Source organism: Neovison vison, chromosome 8, assembly GCF_020171115.1.
Source record: "Neovison vison isolate M4711 chromosome 8, ASM_NN_V1, whole genome shotgun sequence".
NCBI classification, from domain to species: domain Eukaryota; kingdom Metazoa; phylum Chordata; class Mammalia; order Carnivora; family Mustelidae; genus Neogale; species Neogale vison.
Genome location: NC_058098.1, coordinates 70,980,507 through 71,005,777, shown reverse-complemented (window position 1 = coordinate 71,005,777; position 25,271 = coordinate 70,980,507). Strand labels below are relative to the sequence as shown.

Sequence of the window (25,271 nt, the reverse complement as noted above, 5' to 3'; positions counted from 1 at the left end):
AAGAAGTAAGTTTCTAATACCAGTATTACTACTCATACATACTGGCTTTTGATTGTGCCACACACACAAACATTCAAATAATTACTTAAGTTTATAAGAATCAACTATTACACAACAGTAAATCACCACAAAATCCCGTATCATTAATAGTCCAAGTTCATTCTAGTTCTAACTTTACTTTCAGAATTCTAAGTCATAAAGCTTGTTCTTTTATTTATTCTTTTTTTAAAAGATTTTATTTATTTGACAGAGAGAAAGATCACAAGTAGGCAGAGAGGCAGGCAGAGAGAGAGGGGTAAGCAGGCTCCCTGCTGAGCAGAGAGCCTGATGCGGGGCTTTATCCCAGGACCCTGAGATCATGACCTGAGCCGAAGGCAGAGGCTTAATCCACTGAGCCACCCAGGTCCCAAGCTTGTTCTTTTTGAAGCATACAATAGAATTTTTCATTTTACTTATCAGGGATCCACCAAATATCATGTAAGAGCTTCCAAAGTATTTTTAAATACATTAAGAGTACATCTCAAACCATACCCATCCCAAAGACATGAACAAAGAAACACTTCAACCACTGAAAATTCTGTAAGAAATTACATTATTTCCATATTCATTTTTACCACTAAACATACATAACTAGTGCCATTCTTTCAGCCTGTTTAAATGTAATATTTATTATGCGCTACATACTATATTTACTTTCACCCTTATTACTTCCTGATCTTCGCAACAATCCTTTAAGATTATCTATTTAACAAACAATGAAACTGCCTCTCAAAAAGGCGAAGTAATTAATTAAAGAACCCAGAACTTGTACATTATAATGCTGCGATAGGTCTTTTTTCCCTCCTACAACCACTATACTATCTCGTCCATGTAAGAGACAGGATCAGGCTCTTTCCTGTAAAATCAATAAAACTCTTTCTTGTCCCCAAAGACATATGTGTATAAATAATTATATTTAAGATTGTTTTAATTTTTCTAGTCATTTCCTTAAGTTTTTCACAAACTTCCTCACGGTAAAAATAAACTTCGTATCAATGATCCATAGTTTAGACTTTGAGAGAGATGAAACAGTAGCCTTCTAAAAGTCATGATTATAATTTATACAATTTATATGTAAGAGTAAATTTGTATTTTAATCCACATACCTGATTCTCCATTTCTGGCAAGACAGCACTATTCACCTGCTCTCCCTTTTTGCCTTTCAACAACCGGTTGAGGTCCTGATAGATATCTTTTGTCAAAAAGTCAGCTCTTTTTCTTTCTGTGATCAGAATTCCTCCTCTCTGAATAACCTATTTTACAAGAAATAATTTAAATTACTTCAAGAAAAGGATTTTTTTAAAAATAATTTATTTATTTATTTGACAGAGAGAGAGAGATCACAAGTAGGCAGAGAGGCAGGCAGAGAGAGAGGAGGAAGCTGGCTCCCTGCTGAGCAGAGAGCCCAATGCAGGACTCGATCCCAGGACCCTGGGATCATGACCTGAGCCGAAGGCAGAGGCTTTAACCCACTGAGCCACCCAGGCGCCCCAAGAAAAGGATTTTTTTAAAAATAAGAAAAAACTATATACCATAAGTACAGTAACAACAGCTTAACCAATTATTAGCCCACATTAAATTTTTATATAATGTGAAAGATACTGGTAATTTATAAACATGTATTTTTAAAATCTATGTTTCCATGGCAATTTAAAATTATTTTCACATAAAGCTTTCAAAAAATAGTTCCAACAGTAAAAACTCTAAACAAAATAAGTAATTGTGGAAAGTTGCTTAAATACTAACCTATGCTAACAATGCCCATCATAGTTTTACTCTTTCCCAAGCAGTTCCTATGGCATTTGAAGCCCACAAAAAGAAAAACAATACCTAAATAAAGCATACACTTACCCAAACAATACAATCAGAATTTTTTTTTTTAAAGATTTTATTTGTTTATTTGGCAGAGAGAGAGATCACAAGGAGTCAGAGAGGCAGGCAGAGAGAGGAGGAAGCAGACTCCCTGCTGAGCAGAGAGCCCGATGCGGGACTCGATGATGACCTGAGCCGAAGGCAGCGGCTTAACCCACTGAGCCACCCAGGCGCCCTACAATCAGAATTTTTTAGAAAGACTCAGTAAAAGAGACTAAAAGTTCCATGTGAACTATCAAAAAATAACCCTGAAGCTTTACATCTTACTTATTTGATAAACCCATAGTGTCCTCAAAGATAGAAAGTTTCTGTGAAAGATAAACATCAAGATTATCCTGAAAATACCTTACTGTACTTAGATAAAAAAAAGTTGAGCTCTGAATTTTTTTTTTCTTTAAATAAAGGTGTTTGTTATGTTAATGAGTCTTTCCTAGGCTTAGATTCTCCTCCATCACTAACTTGATTCCCTTACCTGCCTCAGTTTTCCCATGTCTCCAGCAGTCTCTCCTCCTGGTAGAACACATTCCTTTGGTCCAATCTGAATCAGGAGAGCCTCCAAGTTGGAGAACTGATCATTATCAGGGAACTCACAAAGTCCTAGCTTCCTCTGTATGGAGTCAACATACCCAACTCCGACCTGTCTTTGGCCATCAACTGTAGACATTTTAATACCCACAACACCAATGGAAGCTGACATATCATTGTTACCAAAGAGAATGTCTTCGAACTGCGAAAGATTGCCTGGAGAAGCCTGAACAAAAATAAAGAAAAATTTTCAGAACTGTTGAATGTACTTAAAATTTTACTAACAAACAAACATTACCCAACCTTGACCAATTTCATTAACAAAATGTTCTCTTAGAAAAACTGTTTATAACAATATATTCTAATTATTATTATCTCATTTTCTATAAAGCATCCTCCCTGTTTTTTCCAATTATTTTCAGGACATTTGATCAGATCTAAAAATAAATTTATCAGAACAGATTTTCAGGACGCCTGGGTGGCTCAGTGGGTTAAAGCCTCTGCCTTCGGCTCAGGTCATGATCTCAGGGTCCTGGGATTGAGCCCTACAACCGGCTCTCTGCTCAGCAGGGAGCCTGCTTCCCCTCCTCTCTCTGCTTGTCTCTCTGCCTACCTGTGATCTCTCTGTCAATAAATATATAAAATTAAAAAAAAAAAGAACAAATTTTCAATTTGAAATCCCACATCTGGATTACACACACTATCATTTAGGTGTCCAAAGTTCCTGAAGGTTTTTATCAGTATGATCATGATAAAATTTATTTTTTTACAATACGAATCTAAATATTTTAAAACTATGGATTGTTGATTAAAATCTAGATCAAAAATCAAATGGAGGGGGGCACTTGGCTGGCTCAGTCAGAAGAGCATGGGACTCTTGATGTCAGGGTCATGAGTCTGAGTCCCATGTTGGGTATAGAGATGACTAAATTATTTATTTATTTTTGAAGATTTTATTTTTTTATTTAACAGACAGAGATCACGAGTAGACAGAGAGGCAGGCAGAGAGAGAGGGGGAAACAGGCCCCCTGCTGAGGAGAGAGCCCGATGTGGGGCTCAATACCAGGACCCTGAGATCATGACCTGAGCTGAAGGCCAAGGCTTTAACCCACTGAGCCACCCAGGCACCGCGACTTAGAATCTTTAAAAATATATACATATATTTTATTTATTAGTATTTTTTAAAGGTAGGCTCCATGGCCATATGGGGTTTAAAATCACGATCCTGAGGATCAAGAATCACATGCTATACCAACAGAGCCGGCCAGGCACTCTTTAAATTTTTTTAAAAAATGAAATGGAGAAAGCATCTTGCATTCAAATTTTAAAAGCACTGATTCAATTACAAAATGTAAACATCATATTTTTACATATATACTTTGGATTTGTACAGATTATGAAACACACCTTTAAAAAAGTCTCTGAACCAGTAGCTAATAAAATTGTGTTCTTGAGGGTCTTTGAAAATGATAAAGACTGGTAATCTGTGAACTAGATGGCATCCAAGGTCTTTTCCTGCTCTGAATGAACATACCACTGAGAACATGCAAATGCAATCAATCATAGAAATCAACTATTTTAAATATCACTAATACTTTATTATAGACTCAATAAGCTAAAAAAATGTAAAGATAAATCAGTTTATGCAGTTTTAGATCTGAACTTAAAATGTCAGGATGAAGATACCACCTTTTTAATCTGATAAAGATATATATTTGAAAAAACATCCCCCTGACCTAAAATGTAGGCATTAAGAATTCATCTTTAAGGATCTGGATATAGTATAGCATAGTAAGGTGTGATGGGCTGATAATCATGGTAATCTCTTGTACACTTAGGAGTCCACATTTTGGTGTTAACTAATTGAGCTCTATGAAGAATGAAATAGAAAACATCACTTTGTGGTGATTTCTATTAAAATCTTTCTATTAATTTTCTATTAAAATCTTTCAAGACCTAGGCTAACACTCTAAGTAAAAGCCCCACTGTTCTCAGTAAAACACCAATGAAAATCCCCAGGGAACTCTATAATGTACAATGCTATATTCTCCCAGATATTATCTTCAGTAAATGTCTACATTTACAAAGGCTGGCAGGGGGAAGAGGACACACTATGAAACAAGAATTGAACAGAATTATGTTTGGGGTAGTACCAAGATCAAATGTTAAAGGATTCTATTAAACCTCATAAGGGAAAAAAAAAAAAAAAAAATCACAGGACTTTCAAGTTGGAAAGCATCCAAAAAAACCTAATTTTACTGTTTATGGAGAAACAGATACAGAAGAAGGTGGGGAAATTTGCCAAGGACACCCAGAGAGACAAGAGAAGAAAATAAAGAATATATGCTGACTGTAAGCCCAGAGCACGGTCACCCTTATCACACATTCATTCCCCTTCAAGAATAAATCTTGCTCCCCAACAACATTCTGCCATTAATTTATTCCAGTATTTATTTAGAACCTACTCCCCACAGGCAACTGCAGTTGAACAACCAAGAACAGGACCTTAGAGACTAACCGCGAAGTTAGTCATTATAGCAAACAAAACAGTACTACTATCTCCTCGAATGCATAAAATACGCACGTCAATAAGCCTTTCTAGGGACACCAAGGAACAGGATTACCATTAAACAAAGTTCCTGACTTATAAAAAATTACACATTTAATGGAAGAGAAAAGCATATAGAAAGATACAAAGACATTACAAACGTGTACAAATGAGGGGCTCCTGGCTGGCACATGACTCAATCTTAGGATTGTAAATTCAAACTCCACACTGGGAGTAGAAATTACTTTAAATAAATAAATAAATAAAGTAAAAAAAAAAGAGAGAGAGAAAATTTGAGTAAAAAGGGGAGGGCACGGGGCGCCTGGGTGGCTCAGTGGGTTAAGCCGCTGCCTTTGGCTCCGGTCATGATCTCAGGGTCCTGGGATCGAGGCCCGCATCGGGCTCTCTGCTCAGCAGGGAGCCTGCTTCCTCCTCTCTCTCTGCCTGCCTCTCGGCCTGCTTGTGATCTCTCTCTGTCAAATAAACAAATAAAATCTTTAAAAAAAAAAAAAAAAAAGGGGGAGGGCACACACGTGGGTGGCTGATCCTGTTAAGCTTGGGACTCGACTTCCATTCCCATCAAGATCCCAAGGTAGCCTGGGGCTCCATGTTCAGCAGGTTGTCTGCTTGAGATTCTTTCTCTCTGCCTCCTCCCTAATTTGCTATTGAGCATTTTCTCAAATAAATCATCAAAAAAAAAAAAAAAATTAAAATAGGGTGCTTGCATGGCTCAGTCTGTTAAATATCCTACTTGGTTTCAGCTCAGGTCATGACCTCAGGGTCCTAGGATGGAGCCCTACATTAGGCTCCATGCTCAGTGTGGAGTCTACTTGAGACTGTTTCTCCCTCTGCCCCTCCTACTCACACTGTGTCTCTCTCTCAAATAAATAGAATCTTAAAAAATAATAATAAAAATTATAAAAATCTTTAACAAGTATGTAAATGAGGTATTTGGGATACAGTTAATCTGTGTGATACTACTTTAAAAACAAAATCAAATCTTTGTTTAATGCTGGTATTCAATTTTACATAAAATCTATTTTCTTATTTAGGTTTCAGGGATACTGACAAAGCTTCACGTATTCATACTCCTAATAAGGATTTACTGAATTTCTAAACTGCTATTAAACCATGATTTTAAAAACCACATGCTGAAGAATATTTCTCAAAGCATTTTATCACAACCTGATTAAAATATTAAAACACACAAGCGAAGTTCCTCACATCTTTATTTTTTCTACTCTTAAAAATAATAACCAAATTAAAGAGGAAGATAATTACCTTAAATGCCAAATACCAATCATTCTCCTTTGAGGCCTTATTTCCAGCTCTATTCTTATAAACTTCGACTCTGTACTGTCGAACTAGAAGAAGATCTTTTACAAAAGACTCAAAATTCATTTTACTAAGCACAACACTCTCCAAGGTCTTTGTTCCTAAAGAAAAATATTAAAAATACATATTACACATTTGAGGATTTAAAGTGGTTAAGTGTTCAGGTACCTAACATGATGGCGCTCCCCCAGCAAAGCTACATTCTTCTCTCAGTAATTCATTCCTTCAATAAACTGTTAAGTACTTACTACTCATCCCAGTTGAAGGGTATAAAAAGATGAATAGATGTAGCACCCAACCTTTTTCTGTGGAACCTATGCATCAAAATAAAAAATTAAAAAGATACAAAGATAGGAGCACCTGGGTGGCTCAGTCAGTTAAGTGTCTGCCTTCAACTCAGGTCCTGTTCTGGGATCGTGGGATTGCAGGGCTCCCTGCTCAGCATGGAACATACTTCTCCCTTTCCTCCCCACTCATGTTCTCTCTTGCGGTTTCTCTCAAGTAAATAAATAAATAGAATCTTAAAAAAGAATAAGAAGAAGAAGAGGAGGAGGAGGAAGAGGAAGAAAATAATACAAAGACGGGGGCATTTGAGTGGCTCAGTTGGTTAAGTAAGTGTCTGCCTTCACCTTGGGTCATGATCCCAGGGTCCTGGGATTGAGCCTCGTATCAAAGATAAAAAGAGTAAATGCATATCCAGCTAAAACTTACTTGTCCTTTCTTATAATTAGTTTCTCAGAATTTTGAATAAAAATCTTATAACTAGGGGCGCCTGGGTGGCTCAGTGGGTTAAGCCGCTGCCTTCGGCTCAGGTCATGATCTCAGGGTCCTGGGATCGAGTCCCGCATCGGGCTCTCTGCTCAGCGGGGAGCCTGCTTCTTCCTCTCTCTCTGCCTGCCTCTCTGCCTACTTGTAATCTCTCTCTGTCAAATAAATAAATAAAATCTTTAAAAAAAAAATCTTATAACTATACAGTATTTATATGTAATTAAACTTTTCCTGAAAGGCCCATAAAAATGTATGTCATTATTCACTGCCAAATGTTCTAGGTAAGGCAGGTTAAAATTCAAAGGTTCAAAGAAGTACTGCAAAAAGAAGGACTTCCCTTTCACCAATGATCCCCTACATAACCAATTCACCAGCCAAGTGCTATCAGTTTATAAAATATACTCCCAAACACAAGCTATACACATACAAGCATTACTTTGTTCCTCTCTTACATCAATAAGGACATACTACAAACACTGTTCTGTATCTTGGCTTTTTTTTTTTTTTTAAACATTTGAATATATTTTGGAGGTTGTTCCATCATTACAATCAGCTTCTTTCTGTTTACAGCTGTAAACATTCCAAGGACTCTGAGGATGTTCTGTAATTTAATTAGTCTCTTACTGATGGACATACAGGTTGTTTCCAGTCTCTACTATTACAACGCTGCACAATCTTGTACATGCTTCACTCTCCAAATAGGTGAGCACATTTGTAAGACAAAGCCCCCAACTGGACTTTGTCAAAGAATGTGAGTGATTTTGATAAATACTGCCAGAATATTCTCCTTGGTTGGCTGTGCTAATTAGCACCATCATCCATAAAGTATGAGTGCATCTATTTCCCCTCTCCAATCAACACAGAGTTTTCAAACTTTTGGTCTTTATTTTTTTTTTTAAAAAAAGATTTTATTTATTTATTTGAGAGAGAGAGCACGAGAGGAAAGAGGACAGCGGGAGAAGCAGACTCCCTGCCGAGCAGGGAGCCCGATGTGGGACTCGATCCTGGGACTCCAGGATCATGACCTGAGCCGAAGGCAGTCGCTCAACCAACTGAGCCACCCAGGCGCCCCTGGTCTTTATTTTAGATCAATGGTTTTCAACTGGGAACAATCTTGCTTCTCTAGCAGACACCGGTCAATGTTTGAAGGCATGTGGAGTCTTACAACACTGGGTTTCATTCAGTAGAGGTAATACTGATTATTCACTTAATGGTAATACTTCTTAGGGCATCTGGGTGGCTAAATTTTTAAGTGTCTGCCTTCGGCTCAGGTCATGATCCCAGGGTCCTGGGATTGAGCCCCTGCATCGGGCTCCCTGCTTGGTGGGAGGCCTGCTTCTCCTCTCCCACACCCTCTGCTTCTGCTCCCTGTGTCAAATAAATAAAATCTTAAAAAAAAAAAAAAAAAGCTAATACTTGTAGATTATTCTGACAATTCTGGATCTTATTAAAAGTTTAACCTAAATTTAATAATAGATCATGCCAAGTACAAATATCAAATACAAACAAGCATAAAGATTAATTAAATGACATAAGGCAACTGTTTTGTACAGCTAAGCACAGGTGATACTTCCAATATCTCTTTCATTAGTTACAAGTACTAGCAAGAATTCCCACTGTGTGACATGCTGAAAAAGGGCTGAAATCTTGCCTCTCTTAAGGTTCTTCCCTAGAACATTCTGTACCTCACCCAGGACTGGCAAACAATTATCTACAGCAACCAGGCAGGTATCAAACGAGCAAAGGAAGAGCAACAGACCTGACATGGCAGGTGGCTTCAAAAGAGATCATATGGAGTGGTCGGAACAGTGACAAAAGAAGGAAAAGCACACTGGGGTAAAGGGCTATGTTAGAGAGAGCAGCCACTCAGCTCCAAACACACTGCTGAACCATGGGGATACTTATACCCAGAGTTTTCAACTGCGCGGAATTTTCAAAAAGCAGCTCAAAATATGAGTTTTTTTCCTGAAATCTCCCTATCTTTAAAATATAGTCAATCAGGGCGCCTGGCTGGCTCAGTGGATTAAAGCCTCTGCCTTCGGCTTGAGCACCGGGCTCTCTGCTCAGCAGGGAGCCTGCTTCCTCCTCTCTCTCCGCCTGCCTCTCTGCCTACTTGTGATCTCTCTCTGTCAAATAAATAAATAAATAAAATCTTAAAAAATAATAGTAAAATAAAATACAGTCAATCAGTTCAAACTTGGAGCAGAACAATATTTAGGACACCAATTTCAATTCAGTAAGTTTAACAGTCACATTTTCTTACAGACTTGAATACCATGTGACTGCTGTTTCTTTAGGTTGCATTTAGACAGCAAGTTGCATGAGAATTATGTTTACTCTAGAATCCCATTCAACAAGGTCTGTACTCACGTTCTGAGGCATGGGCAAGACTGAAGGCCTCCAGCCTGCAACAGGCTCGTATCTCCCAACTAACACTCACTCAGGATCAGAACCTGAGTGGAATGGTCAGCCCTATCTAAATTACTTCCTGGTTTTGACTAAAACTCTTACCATTTTGCCCGAGACTCTCCCAGTTTTAATACTGAAAGTTTGGTGTTCCAGAAGCCCCCGCAGTCCCAAGCAAATGAGAATGATCGCTCAGCCTAACAACCCATCTAGCTAAATTCCCTGTGAGTAACATTATTCAAAAGATGAGACATCATAAAAATAAAAACAAGGGGAAAAAAAAACTTCAAGAAAAACAGCACAGGCACCAGGGTGGCTCAGTCAGTTAAGCGTCCAACTCTTGGTTTCCGCTGAGGTCATGATCTCATGGTCTTGAGATCAAACCCCACATTTGGTTCTGCGTGGAGTCCACCAGAGATTCTCTCCCTTTGCCCCTGCTCCTATTAGTACAGACTCGCTCTCTCTTTAAAATAAATAAATCTTAAAAAAAAAAAAAAAGCAGCAAACTAGAGTTAATATAAAATCAGAGAATTTCTCCCAAAGGTTCTGATAAACACCACTGTGAATTTACCAGCAACTTCCAGTAAATACAATAGTGAGTTTCAAAAACAGTTTTTCATATCATCCTTTAAATTAAAAGGCAAAATGTAAAATCCAACTCAGCAAAAACAATTCTGAGAGGGGGAAAAAACAAGATTAGTCTGGCAAAACTCTGAAACAGCTCTTAAATCAAACCAGGATATGCCAGCCGAACTGTCTGCCCAGCACAGGGTTTTTAAAGTACTTGATATTGAATGCCATTACAGGATGAACAAGCACTCTCAGATCCACAAGCCCCACCTCTCCCTATTATACCCAACTACTTTGCACATCAATGTTATCTACCTGGATCCGGAGCAAACTGGTCAAAACATTCTACTGCCACTTTTTTAAAAAAGATTTTATTTATTTATTTATTTATTTGAGAGAGAGAGAATATGAAAGGAGAGAGGTCAGAGGGAGCAGCAGACTCCCCACAGCACAGGAAGCCTATGTGGGATTCGATCCTGAAAGTCCAGGATCATGACCTGATCCGAAGGCAGTCGCTCAACCAACTGAGCCACCCAGGAGTCCCTCTACCCACAACACTTTGAACAGAAACACAGAGTCACAACAGTGGTGATTTCTTAAGAGCTGGTGGGGTGAAGAGACAAGTGAGAGGATTCCTCTCCCCCATGGCCTCCTCTACCTCTATTGCTAATAAGACAGTCCAGCCACCCAACTGCCAAGGTTATCCTGCGAAGTTACTATTTCTCTCAAAGGAGTTTTTGTGACACACTGGGTGGTGGCGCATTTTAAGTACTTACTGATGAGAACCGAAAGTGCTACTCTACGTCCCTGGTGAAGAGACTGGCATTGTATGCTTTATCTAACCTGCTGGGAAGTAAAACTGACGTGGTGTAAAATAAGAGAACAGGAACAGAAAGATACCCAGCCTCCACCTAGGGTACAGCAGAAGGAAGAGCCTCAGGTTCATATAAGATTCTTCAAGAATAATTTGGAGACCCCAACCTCATTGAAATGACAATTACCATGTGTCTGCTACATGTGGGCATCATGCTAGGGGCTAGAGTACAGAGGAAGACACTGCTTAAAATACAGGTTCTGCTAAGAGCTTTCAGTCTATTGGGATACACAGGCAACAGGTAGAATAAATGCTTTGTCTAGGGTAAGAAGGCCCAAGAGCAGCGAATACCTAAGAGGGGTAAGGCAGCTAACCAGGCAGTCTTAACAGGGAAATCAAGAAAGGCTCCCAATAGGAGATGCTTTCTAAGCTGAATTATGACAAAAAAAAAAAAAAAAAAAAAAAAAGGCGGCAAAACCCAAGTAATTTTCTTTTTCAGTGACTCAGATTTCTTATCCATAAATTGGAGCTCGGTACTGACCCATCTCACAGGGCTTTTTAAAAATAATACTGTGATCATTAAACGTTGAAGATTAAAAGTAGCTTAAAAGACGGAAGTCTACCTGCCAGTAGAATGAACCAGAGGAGAGGAAACAGAAAGCCAACTCTGAAAGAGGGGATTGGGATCCAGACCACAGCAAAAGGCTCACCTCTTCACTGGCACAATAGGGAGGAAAGAATGGGTACAGATGAAATTAAAAAGTACAAGAAATAACCCAAATGTCTGTGAACTGGCAAATGGGTAAAAACAAGATATGATATATCCATACAATAGAGTATTTTTTGGCAATAAAAAGAAATGAAGTACTGATAGCAGAGATGAACCTGAAAATATTAAGTGAAAGAAGTCAGTGAAGACCACATATTTTATGATTCCTTTTTTTAAAAGATTTTATTTCTTTCTTTGATAGATACAGCAAGCAAGCATGAGCAAGGGGAAGGGGCAGAGGGAGCAGCACACTTTCCGCTGAGCCCGGAGCCAGCAGCAGGACCTGGTCCCAAGACCCTGAGATCATGACCCGAGCCTGAGGCAGATGCTTAACAAACTGAGCCACCCAGGTGCCCTTAGGATTCCATTTTTATGCAATGTCCAGGGTAAATGAAATCTAGATAAATGAGAGGTTAGTGGTTGCCCAGCATTGGGAGAATGAGGGGGGGGGCGGTGGGGGGTGTGACTGCTAATGGGTACAGGGTTTCTTTTGGGGACAGACAAAAATGTTTTAAAAATTTACTGTGGGGGCACCTGGCTGGTTCAGTTGGTAGAACATCCATCTGACTCTTGATCTCAGGGCCTTGAGGTCAAGCCCACGTTGGGTATAGAGATTACTTTAAAAACAAATATATAAATAAATAAGATGTACTGTGGTGGGGCACCTGGGTGGCTCAGTAAGTTTAGCATCCAACTCTTAGCTCAGGTCTTGATCTCAGGGTGCTGAGTTCAAGACCCATGTGGGGCTCCACACTGGGCATGGAGCCTACTTAAAAAAAAAAAAATATATTGCCATGATGGTTGCTTAACTTTGTGAATATACTAAAATCCACTGAATTGGGGCGCCTGGGTGGCTCAGTTGTTAAGCGTCTGCCTTCCACTCAGGTCATGGTCCCGGAGTCGAGCCCTGCATCAGGCTCCCCGCGTGGCAGGAAGCATGTTTTTCTCTCTCCCACTCCCCCTGCTTGTGTTCCCTCTCTCACTTTGTCTCTGTCAAATAAAATCTTTAAAAAATAATAAAATAAAATCCACTGAATTATAAAACAGAACACCGAAATGTTTACATGTGTCAATCAAAAGTAAATGCATGAATCATACTGTATGTGAATAGTATCTCAACAAACCTGTTATATTAAAAAAAGTATCCTTTTGGGGTGCCTGGGTGGCTCAGTGGATTAAAGCCTCTGCCTTTGGCTCAGGTCATGATCCCAGAATCCTGGGATCCAGCCCCACATGGGGCTCTCTGCTAAGGAGGGAGCCTGCTTCCTCCTCTCCCCCAGCCTGCCTCTCTGCCTACTTGTGATCTCTGTCAAATTAAAAAATAAAATCTTTAAAAAAAAAAAAAGGATCCTTGAAGGCAGGAAATTGAGAGAGTTCTAACAATTTGTCTTCTACAGTCAGAGACAAGTTTGACTGCTAAAGAATGTGAGAAAAGGTCGGAGGCTCTGAGATTTGCCTCAAGTGCAAGTGCACGTGACCCTCATCAGGTTATTTATAATTCATCAGGCCTTACAGTCCAGGCATAATTTACCAATCTAGGGTCATTTCTCAATAAGCAATGCTGCCTAGAAACATAACTAACCTTAATTTGATCAAGGTTACCAGGTGGAATAGAGAAGCACAGAAAAAGGTTTTGTTAACCCTTTACCTAAATGGTCTAATATTGAAATGAAGGAAAATTCTTTCCAAGAAGCAAGTATTCGCAGCCTCACACCAACATATATTATTTAAAAAGATGCTCAGTTACACTGCATCTTGTACAGTGAAAACTGCAAGACACCCACTTTGGGGATCTCCAAGACATTTGTGAGAACATCCCTCTTTCACTTATTTCAGCCAATTTCTAGTAACAAATGATCAACCTTTTTCTTTTTTTTCTAATTTTATTTATTTATTTGACAGACAGAGATCACAAGTAGGCAGAGAGGCAGGCAGAGAGAGAGGGGGAAACAGGCTCCCCGCTGAGCAGAGAGCTGGATGTGGGGCTCCATCCCAAGACCCTGAGATCTTTAACCCACTGAGCCACCCAGGTGCCCAGATCAATTTTTTCTGTTATTATCCAGGGCACCTGGGTGGCTCAGATTGTTAATCGTCTGCCTTCAGCTCAAGTCATGATCTCCTGGTCCTGGGATCCAGCCCCATTGTCCGGCTCCCAGCTCAGCAGGGGAGTCGGCTTCTCCCTCTCCATTTCCATCACCCTCTCCGCCTGCTTGTGTTCTCTCTCTCAAATGAATAAATAAAATCTGTAATTATTTAATTTAAAAATTTCACTGTTACTATCCTACCCGAACATATAATAGAACAATCTTTTACCTAAAATGTGTGTTTGGCATAAATGTTTAACCTAAGAACTAGATCCTTAAGAATAACTCACATTTACTTGCTAATCTCTGAAAAGTTAAATTCACCGTTAACACCGTTCTCAATATGAACAAGAAGTGACTAGATTATTCTTAGGAATGCGTTAGTAAACGCCTACATTTTAACTTTCAAGAGCAATGAAAGGAAAAATTGTTTTTTAAAAAGTCTATACTCCACTATAGAAGATTCTGGATATTCATACTAAACTTCCTTCCCAGTAAATGGGTGTAAAGCTTAGCATCCATTATTCGTTTCATAATCTAAATTAGAAAAATAAAAACATTAGAATCATTAACGGGTGCTAAAAAAAATCAGTGATTCAATTTACAGAACCATATAAGTATGTTTACAACTTTTTACATCATTTTATTTATTTTTTTTTTAAGATTTTATTTATTTATTTGACAGAGAGAGATTACAAGTAGGCAGAGAGGCAGGCAGAGGGAGAGAGGAGGAAGCAGGCTCCCTGCTGAGCAGAGAGCCCGATGCGGGACTCGATCCCAGGACCTTGAGATCATGACCTGAGCCGAAGGCAGCGGCTTAACCCACTGAGCCACCCAGGCGCCCTCTTACATCATTTTAAATGCTTAAATTATTCTAAGTTGCATAATACAAAAATAGGAGAACTACATTTACTAGCCTTGAGTAACTTTAAAACTGGAAAGTGACTTAGACCATCATTAACTATGAAGCCATCCATCCCTCACTATCTCTGGCTGGTCTTCATTGATCCTAACACCTCTCCTCTTGCCCCTTCTAACCGAGCCCCCATCTTACAGCCAAACATCCAACACACCTCTCCACCTTTACTTAAGTCATCCAACTTCTGGGCCTACAGCATAAAATTTCAACTCAGCACAACGGAAAAAAAGCCTTCCATCCTCTGACCCCACCCACCTGGGCCACCCTCCTCCCGGTTTTCTGCTCCAGGGACACCAATCTGCCTTTTTTCAGACCCTCTCCCCAGCGAAAGCCTAGTCCTTCAAGACGCAAGAGAAATTTATTCTCATCCAATGCTGCTTCTGTGGTCTCCAATCCTTGCCATTCCTGCTTCTACGCCTCTTCAACAACTTGCTATGGAGCACACACTTCCACAGTTCTTCACTTTCAATAACTGATTATTTCTGCCTTGCTCTCCACTAGAGTGAGCTCTGTGAAGGCAGAGATACTGTCTTTCCCAGTGTCCATAACCCTCTCTGACACAGCAACACTCAATAAATTTTTGCCAGATGAATGAAACATTAACATTCCATCTGCATGTGGTAAAGGCAGGACTAGAACCCACGTCTCCTCACTACACCCTCCCCCTCACTCCGTTATGATGGAAGAATGCTCCATCATAACGGTGCCGGGGAGTAAAGCAATCAACACGAAACATCTAGAACGTCTAGCTCACATAGTGTGAAAAGTCTGCAGCCTTACAGGGAGAGATAATGCGAGACATGGGGCTGGATTACGGAGGGCACGCACAGCCGAGCTGAGGCCAAGACAAACGTGACTAGTCCAAAGTCACAGATGTTAAGTGGAGGCGCCGCGACGCGAATCCAAGAATTGTGGCTCCAAGTCCGAGGTCCTGACCACCTGACACTGCTGCCTGTCAATAGCAACCCGTTCCAGATCCCGGCACTGAACCAGAGTTAAGTGGAGGGTGGGCAAAACCACACCGATGACATGAAATGTTCTCCCAAGCCCCCTTCTATTTTAAATCTCACTCCTGGGCCGGAGTTTGCGCGGAGAGCTACAGGGCCAAGGCGGGACCGCGGGCAGACACCCACGTGACCGCTGTGCAATTAAAAAAAAAAAACAAACAATGTATTAAAACGCCGGGCAGAGGGGACGTTCCTTTCGTGTCTCCTGTTTGTTTAGGTCTGGGGCCGCTGCAGAGGGACCGACTCAAGGGCGGAGGCGGGGCAGGGGCGGATGGCGCCCCACTTGGCCAAGGCGGCGGCCAGAAGAAGCGCCATCCCTGGGAGGCACCGACGTCCCCGCCCCCGTAACTCCTTGTCCTAGAGTCCGCTCGCTGCCCACCGCCCGAGGGGAGCCCGCGCAGTCCCTGCCCTCACCTGCCGGCCCTATGTACTTGACTACCCCCTGGGTCTTGAACACTTCCCGGGCGGCCAGCAGCGCGTCCTCGTGGTGCGCCGTGTAGAAATCGCCCCGGTCGAAGAGGCGCACCGTGGTGGTCGGCTTCTCCGGCATGGCCTGGAAGAAGCGCACGAAGCCGACCTCAGACGCGCTCTCCAGCTGCAGCGTCTCCTTCGGCTGCACCGCCATTTCGGAACCTCTCCGCTGACTGCCGAAAGGAACTGCGCGACCCCGCACCCCGTAAGCTGTTTCCCGCCTCCCTTCCCTCCCTCCCGTGCGGCGTCCGGCCTTTGCTGAGACGCCCAATCAGCACCCACCGCTGCTTTTTGGTGGGTGGGAGCCCGCCGAAGTAGCCAATCATAAGCGGACGCGGCCCAGCTTCCCGCGCACGCTGACGACTCTTGCCTACTGCGCATGCGTAAACCTAGGTCGCGCGCCGACCCTGGCAGACAGCCATCCTGAAAAGATTTCAGATCCAGGTGCTTCTTTCTGCTGCGCTCGCGTGGAATCTGGGTGGATGAATAGTTAGGGAAGGCGGCCAGGTGGGCGGTTCTGGCGGTTTTTAGTTTGTTACGTACCCAGAAGCATGAGAGTGAAAGCAGAAAGAAACTCGAGAACAAGGAAAAACTAGCCTTTCTCCCCATCCTACTACATTTTTTTAAAAAAACTTCACCTCCTCTCTGAGCGCTAATGTACTGAATCGTTGAATCACTATATTGTACACCTGTAAGTAACAACACTACGTTCATGCAACGTGGGAGGTTTGGGGGGTAGGTAAAGAATAAATGAAACAAGATGGGATCCGGAGGGAGACAAACCATGAGAAACTCAATCTCGCAGAACAAACTGAGGGTTGCTGGGGGGAGGGGGGTTGGGAGAGGGTGGTGGGGTTATGGACATTGGGAGGGGTGTGTGCTGTGGTGAGTGCTGTGAAGTGTGTAAACCTGGCGAGTCACAGACCTGTACCCCTGGGGCTAAAAATACATTGTTTATTAAAAAAAAATTGAAAATTAAAAAAAAAAACTGCACCCCTCTCTCCCTTTTCCTTGTTAAGCAAACTGACCAACATCAAAATTACAGGTTTTTCCATTGCCTCCTTATTGTTCTGTACTAGCCACATTCTTGTTTCCTCCACTCCTTAAATGACTGATTTATTAAAAAACATGTGGCCTTCTATGTGCCACCCTCTTCTAGAATTTGAGGTTCACTAGTAATGTTCAGTTTACACTCAAATAAATGAATTCAGATGATACAGTAAGTAAATTAACAGTAGTAAACTGTTAGAAGATAACTGTATCGGTGAAAAAAAAGGATGAATTTTTTTATTTTTGTTTTTTTTAATATTGAGCAAAGACCTACAGGTCAGGATGTGTTCTGCAGTTACCTGCCTTAGGAATGGTATTGCACGCTCCTGTTTGGCTCACACTTACCCTGTGGAAGCGGCCCCAACCCTGACTCAGCAGCAGAATTACTGTGGAGTGGGAGTGGGAGGGCTTTCCAAAGGTATTCCTGGGCCCCATGCACATATAAAGGCTTGGAATTTCTGAAGGTGGGGTATTGGGATCTTTTTAAAAAGTTCTCCCTGTGGGATGCCTGGGTGGCTCAGTGGGTTAAAGCCTGTGCCTTCAGTTCAGGTCCTGATCCCAGGGTCCTGGGATCTAGTTCTGCATTGGGGCTCTCTGCTCAGCAGGGAGCCTGCTTCTCCACCTCTCTGCCTACTTGTGATCTCTGTCTGTCAAATAAATAAATAAAAATCTTTAAAAAAACAAAAACAAAAAACAAAAAAAAACTTCTCCCCGTTGTCTGAGTGGCTCAGTGGATTGGGCCTCTGCCTTCAGCTCAGGTCATGATCTCAGGGTCATGGAATCGAGCCCCGCATCTGGCTCTCTGCTCCGCAGGAATCCTGCTTCTCCCTCTCTCTCTGCCTGCCTCTCTGCCTACCTGTGATGTATCTCTCTGTTAGATAAAAGAGTTAGTGGTCAATGTATAATCCGGAGGCGCTTAGCTGTTAAAATACCCAGACAAAACCTTAGGAAAAAATAAATAAATAAATAAATACAAACCTCTCTGGGTAGGTCTAACTATCAGCTCAGTTCCGAAACCACTGGCCTGCAAGTTAAAATCCAAATACCTTGGGACACAGAGGAGTTTGGATCATCTGACTTCAGACTACTTTCCAACAGACTTACATCCCCTACAGCCTGCAGTACTCCCTGCCTCACTGCAGCTCTGGAATCTGGGCCAGTAAATTCCCCTTCCCCAGTGCCTGGCTGTCTCAATCCATAGAGCACAAGACTACTTATCTCAGGGTCCTGGATTCAAGCCCCACGCTGGGCTGAGAGCTTACTGAAAAATAATAATTATAATTAAATTCCCCTTCTCTTTTGACACTTGTGGCTCCAACACAAAATTGTCCCTCTTCTGGAATGGCCCTTTCCTGCTCTTTGTGTAGCAAATTGCTAGTATTCATTCTTTCTTCAGGCCCAAAAGTATCCTCAGTCAAACCTGCCCAGTTCCTGCAGATATACTTAGTTGCATTATCTTCTGGAGTACCACCTTCTTCATATTCATATTACAACAAAATTCGCTGCATTGTTTTAGAAATACCTGTTCGCTTCTTTGAGCACTTAGAGAAGCCACCAATGGGTGTTTATGTTTGTAGTTAATGATAATGGCTACTGTTCATCAGCATTCATTGACTGTCAAGTGTTTTCCTTATTTTTACATGTGTTTACTGTTTTAATCTTTGAAACTCTAGGTATTACGTCCTATTGTTATACTTATTCTACAAATGAAGAAATGGAAACATAGAGATATAAAGTCGCTTGCCCAAGATTACAGAGTTAGCAATAAGTGATAGAGCTAGAATTCTGTTTTGCTCCAGATTCTGTATGCTTACTCATCTGTGTGATATAGGTTTTTTGAATGTTGGTATGTTGGTGGGGCCCAGAGCCATCAGCCAAGAAAGAATTCCTGAGACATCTTTGGTGCAAAAAGATTTTATTAAAACACAAGGACAGGAACTATGGGCAGAAAGAGCAGCTGCTCTCTGCCTGCTGCCTCCTGCTGCCCTGGGATTATGAGGGACAACTGATTATATACCTTCGGGCTGAAGGGAGTAAAGATAAAGGAAGTTCTAAAAGGATTTTCATATGCTAAAGAGTCAGGATCCTTTTGTCAAAGGACTGCAGGTAATAAGGGCATTTAATTTTATCTACATTTCCTTCTGCCTTTGTTTCCCACATCCTGTAGGCCATAAGGCCTGGCACCTATTAGGTGTGCAGGAAATGTTTGTAAATGAATGGGCTGTGGATCACAATAACTGCTTCTATATGATAACTTGGCTTTGAGTGTCACCTCATCTCTCCCCCAGTTCCCAGTTCGTGTCCTAAATAGTTCAGAGGGAAGCAGCATGGTAATAATAAGATCTATCTCCAGGGTTGATGTGAGGATTAATGGAGGTAATAGCTTTGAAAATATTTTGCAATCCTGGAGCAACTGGGTAGCTCAGTTGGTTAAGCGTCTGCCTTTGGCTCAGGCAGGTCATGATCCCACGGTGCTGGGATCAATTCCCACGTCAGGTTCCCTGCTAAATGAGGAACCTGCTTCTCCCTCTGCCTGTCACTCCTCCTGTTTGTGTGTGCTCTCTCTCTCTCTGGCAAATAAGTAAATAAAGTCTTTAAAAAAAAAATCATCCACCATCATCAAGTGGGATTTATTCCTGGGATGCAAGGGTGGTCAATATTCACAAATCACTCAACATGAAACATCACAACAATAAAAGAAAGGATAAGAACCATGTGATCATTTGAGCAGGTATACAAAAAACATCTGGCAAAGTACAACATCCATTCATGATACAAACCCTCAACAAAGTAGGTTTAGAGGGAACATACTTCAACACAAGAAAGGCCACATATGAAAAACCACAGTTAATATCATACTCAATAGTGAAAAACTAAGAGCTTTACCCCTCAGGTCAGGAGCAAGATAAGGATGTCTGCTCTTGATGAGGGAGCACGAGGCTGGCTGAAGACAAAGCAAAAGCTGGCGCCTTACACCCCCCTCTCCATCCGCTCCCCCTCAGTCATATGTGTAGCATTCCTCAGGCAGCCCTGACTGCCAAGAACAATAAGCAAATAGTTAACTTGCAGGGTTCACAATCCTGCAAGACGGGAGTCTCCCTTTGCTTACAAATGTCTGAAATCTCACTAACAAAGACTATTGATAGCAGGATTGTGATACCCCACGAAAAAGTCTCCCAACTATCTTAATGTTAATGGCTGGTCTAAAGACAACATTGATTAACCCACAAGGGCAAGGCCTCAGGTAGGCCTCGGACATCCTGGCACCTTGTAGGCCCTCTTTAGCATATGAAAACTCCATTGAAACCTTCCTTCCCCTCACCTTCCCCCACTGTAGGGTACATAACCTGCCATCCCTCACAACCCGGGGTAGCAGCTCTTCCTGCCCACGGGTACTGTCCCCGTGCTTTAATAAACCACCATTTTGCACCAAAGATGTCTCAAGAATTCTTTCTTGGTCATCGGCTCCAGACCTCAGCCCACCAAACCTCCCCTAGGTTCTAGAACTTCATCACTCTCTCTGGGGCGCCTGGGTGGCTCAGTGGGTTAAAGCCAATGCCTTCAGCTCAGGTCATGATCCCAGGGTCCTCCAATCGAGCCCCGCATCAGGCTCTCTGCTCAGCGGGGAGCCTGCTTCCTCCTCTCTCTCTGCCTGCCTCTCTGCCTACTTGTGACCTCTGTCTGTCAAATAAATAAAATCTTTAAAAAAAAACAAAAAGAAAAACAAAACTTCATCACTTTCACCACTTTTATTCACTCACTAGAAGTCTCAGCCATAGCAACTGGACAAGAAAAAAGAATAAAAGGCATCCAAATTGGTAAGGAAGAAATAAAACTTTATTATTTGCAAATGGCATAATACTACCTATAGAAAACTATAAATACAGATTCCACCAAAAATAACTACTGGGGGGGCGCCTGGGTGTCTCAGTGGGTTAAGCCTCTGCCTTCAGCTCAGGTCATGATCTCAGGGTCCTGGGATCAAGTCCCACATCAGGCTCTCTGCTCGGTGGGGAGCCTGCTTCCCCCAACTCTCTCTCTGCCTGCCTCTCTGCCTACTTGTGATCTGTCAAATAAATAAATAAAATCCTAAAAAAAACAAAACAAACAAAAAAAACAACTAGGACTGATAAATTAATTCAGTAAGATTGCAGGGTACAAAATCAATGTACATAAATCCATTGTGTTTCTATATACTAATAATAAAGCAGCAGAGAAATTAAGAAATCAATCCCATTTACAATTACACCAAAAAATAATAAAATACTTTGGAATAAACCTAACCAAAGAGGTGAAAGACCTGCACTTTAAAGATTTTGTTTTTAATTTCATTTATTTATTTGAGAGACAGAGAGCACAGAGGAAGAAGGAGAGGGAGAAACAGACTCCCCACTGAGCAGAATGTGATTGTCACCTGAGACAAAGGCAGACACCTAATGTCTGAGCCACCCAGGCACCCTGCTTATAGTTTTTAAAGTACAGGTCTTGGGGCACCTGGGTAGCTCAGTCAGTTAAGCATCTGCCTTCAGTTCAGGTCATGATCTCAGGGTGCTGGAATAGAGCCCCACATTGGGCTCCCTGCTTGGCGGGAAGACTGCTTCTCCCTTTCATACTCCCCTTGCCTATGTTCCTTCTCTTGCAGTCTCTCTCTCTCTCAAGTGAATAAACAAGAAAAAAAAAAAAAACACCCTATCAAGCAATGGGGGAACCTGGGTGGCTCAGTAGGTTAAGTGTCTGTCTGACTCTTAGTTTCGGCTCCAGGTTATGATCTCAGGGTCATGAGATTGAGCTCCTCCACAAACTCCACTCAGCGCAGAATCTGCTTGAGATTCTCTCTCTCCCTTTCCCCCTCTTGCTCGTCCTTGCTCTCCCTCTCTCTCCCTTTACTTCTTTTTTTTTTTTTAAAGATTTTATTTATTTATTTGATAGATAGAGACCACAAGCAGGCAGAGAGGCAGGCAGAGAGAGAGGAGGAAGCAGGCTCCCTGCCAAGCAGAGAGCTCGATGTGGGGCTTGATCCCAAGACCCTGGGATCATGACCTGAGCTGAAAGCAGAGGCTTTAACCCACTGAGCCACCCAGGTGCCCCTCTCCCTTTACTTCTAATAAGTAAGTAAATAAAATCTTTCTTTAAAAAAGCTATCAAACATTGATGAAAGAAATTCAAGGTAACACAAACAAATGGAAGGATATTCCATGTTCATGGACTGGAAGAACAAATATTGTTAAAATGTTCATATTACCCAAAGCAATGTACAGATTTAATATAATCCCTACCAAAATACTAACAGCATTTTTCACAGGACTTCAATAAGCAATCCTAAAATTTGCGTAGAGCCACAAAAGACCCTGAATAGCCAAAGCAATCTTGAAAAAGATAAACAAAGCTGGAGGTGTTAACAATTCCAGATTTCAAATTATACTACAAAGCGATAGTAATCAAAACAGTATGGTATTAGCACAAAAACACACACAGATCCATGGAACAGAATACAAAGTCCAGAAATAAACCCATGATTATGTGGTCAATCTTTGACAAAGGAGGCAAGAACATCCAATGAGAAAAAGACAGTCTCTTCAACAAATGGTGCTGGGAAAACTGGACAGCTGTATGCAAAAGAATGAAGTTGGACCAATTTCTTACACCATACACACAAAAAAACTCAAGATGGATTAAGGACCTAAATATGAGACCTGAAACCATAAAAACCCCAGAAGAGAGCACAGGAAGTAATTTCTCCGACATTAGCTGTAATAACATTTTTCTAGATAGGTCTCTTCCAGCAAGGTAAAGAAAAGCAAAAATAAACTATTGGGACTATACCTCCAAACAAAAAGCTTCCACACAGCAAAGGAAACTATTAACAAAACTAAAAGCCTACTGAAGAGGAGAATATATTTGCAAATGATATCCAATAAGGGGTTAGTATCCAAAAATATATAAAATACTTATATAACTCAACAACAGAAAACCAAACAATCCAATTTAAAATTAGGCAGGAAACATGAAGACATTTCTCCGAAGAACACATACTGATGGCCAACAGACATAGAAAATGATCCTCAGGGGCGCCTGGGTGGCTCAGTGGGTTAAGCTGCTGCCTTCGGCTCAGGTCATGATCTCAGAGTCCTGGGATCGAGTCCCACATCGGGCTCTCTGCTTGGCAGGGAGCCTGCTTCCTCCTCTCTCTCTCTGCCTGCCTCTCTGCCTACTTGTGATCTCTCTCTGTCAAAATAAATAAATAAAATCTTTAGAAAAAAAAAAAAAAAGAAAAGAAAATGATCCTCAGTATCACTCATCATCAGAGAAATGCAAATCAAAACAATCAGATATCATCTCATACCAGTCAGAATGGCTTAAAAAAAAAAAAAAGTACAAGAAATGGGGCACCCACCTGGCTCCGTCAGAAGAGCATGCAGCTTGCGATCTCAGAGATGTGAGTTTGAGCCCCACATTTGGTGCAAAGATTACATGAAAACAAATAGTACATTTATTGTGATGAGCAGAGTAATGTACAGAATTCTAGCACACCTGAAACTAATACAACACTGTATGTGAACTACACTGGAATTAAAATAAAATTTTTTAAAAATTAAAAGCTTGGTAAGAAAAGAAAAAGGAATGGTGCCTTGTTAGGGAGGTCAGTGGGAATTTTTAAAGGAGTTTGGGGGGATGTTTTAGAATGATGGAAAAGAGTTGTGAAATTACGTTCTATCTATCAGAAGTGTATTTGTGGAGGACAAACTTTCCTCTACCCACTTAGGTCCAGTTCCTGGCAGTATGTGAATTAATCTGACACAAGGCAGATCAACAGGAGGCAGTTTTTAGTATTATATCCACAGGAGCAGAAAATTTTAATAAGGCTAAATCCTGAGAACATCAGTATTTCAGAGTCAGGGGAGACTAACACCAGTTAGAAAATCTGTAAGTAGGGGCGCCTGGGTGGCTCAGTGGGTTAAAGCCTCTGCCTTCAGCTCAGGTCATGATCCCAGGGTTCTGGGATAGAGCCCCGCGTCGGGCTCTCTGCTCCGCAGGGAACCTGCTTTCTCCCCTCTCTCTCTCTGCCTGCCTCTCTGCCTACTTGTGATTTCTCTCTGTCAAATAAATAAAATCTTTAAAAAAAAAAAAAAAAAAAAAGAAAATCTGTAAGTAACATACCGGCATAGGAAATGAGTCATCGTGGTGATTAGCTGTGGAGAGATCACATGATTAAACACTGGGGAAAAAGGGCCATTGACAATTGGTAGGTCAGTGTTGTCTTTACAAGCGTAGCTTCAGAAGACAGGACAGAAATGTGAGGGCATGGATTGAAGAACATGTTATTATCGATTTATTGCCTTTTAAGTGCACATCCACTTTTTTCGCCTGCTCTGTAAAGATGCACCTGAAGCTTTGTCAGTAGAGGGCGCAGCACAGACGGAACAAGAGGAAAGGGGTTAGCTCCTCTTGCAACACCTACTATTTCCCCAGGGCACAGCACCCAGGGCTTCTCCAGCACTCGCTCTTCTGTGGGCAACAGCAACCAGCAGCAGCCAGCAGCTTCCACCAGTGCTCCCACTCCCAAATTATAAAAGGCACCTTTATGGAGGGTGTTTGCTGTCTACACCTCCCTAAGAATAGCTCTTTCCCAGCACCGGTGAGCAGGGGTCAACAAGCATTTTCCTTCAAGGACCAGAATAAATATTTTAGGTTGTGCCAGCCATTGGGTCAGACACTAGTCTTTTTCACAGTACAAAGCAGCCACACACAGTAAATGAACATATCTATGGCCCAACAGAACTTTATTAATAGACTGACATTTTTATTGCACGTAATGTTCACATACATGAGAACATTCTTTTCAAACATTTAAAAATGCAAAAACCATTCTTACCTCCCAGACTACGTAAAAACAGGTGGTGGGCCAGGCTGCAGGCTCAAGTTCAAGGTCTCCTGTCCTGGAGAGCAGGTTTTCAGTGAGCCCCTCCAGTGCAGCCTCACAACAGCAACTTCTTGCTCTTCAGGGAGCCACCATGCCCTCTCCCATGTGGTCTAGATCCCAGTCCATGGAGTAGGGCTTAGGAGAAAGTAGAGCACTTTGGGTGCTCTCATCCC

At 41.6% G+C, this 25,271-nt stretch overlaps 1 protein-coding gene across 1 annotated transcript in view; it reads right to left on the bottom strand.

Annotated features, from left to right (window-relative positions):
• The window catches only part of MSH2 (mutS homolog 2), a 74,738-nt gene extending 58,397 nt beyond the window's left edge, over positions 1-16,341 (bottom strand). The window contains exons 1-4 of the mRNA XM_044263894.1: positions 16,071-16,341; positions 6,266-6,420; positions 2,384-2,662; positions 1,146-1,292 (exon numbers count right to left, since the gene is read on the bottom strand). Coding sequence (XP_044119829.1) covers positions 1,146-1,292; positions 2,384-2,662; positions 6,266-6,420; positions 16,071-16,281 — 792 coding nt within the window. The 5' untranslated portion in view covers positions 16,282-16,341. The remainder of the gene's footprint in view (positions 1-1,145; positions 1,293-2,383; positions 2,663-6,265; positions 6,421-16,070) is intronic.
• Positions 16,342-25,271: the final 8,930 nt, after the last annotated feature.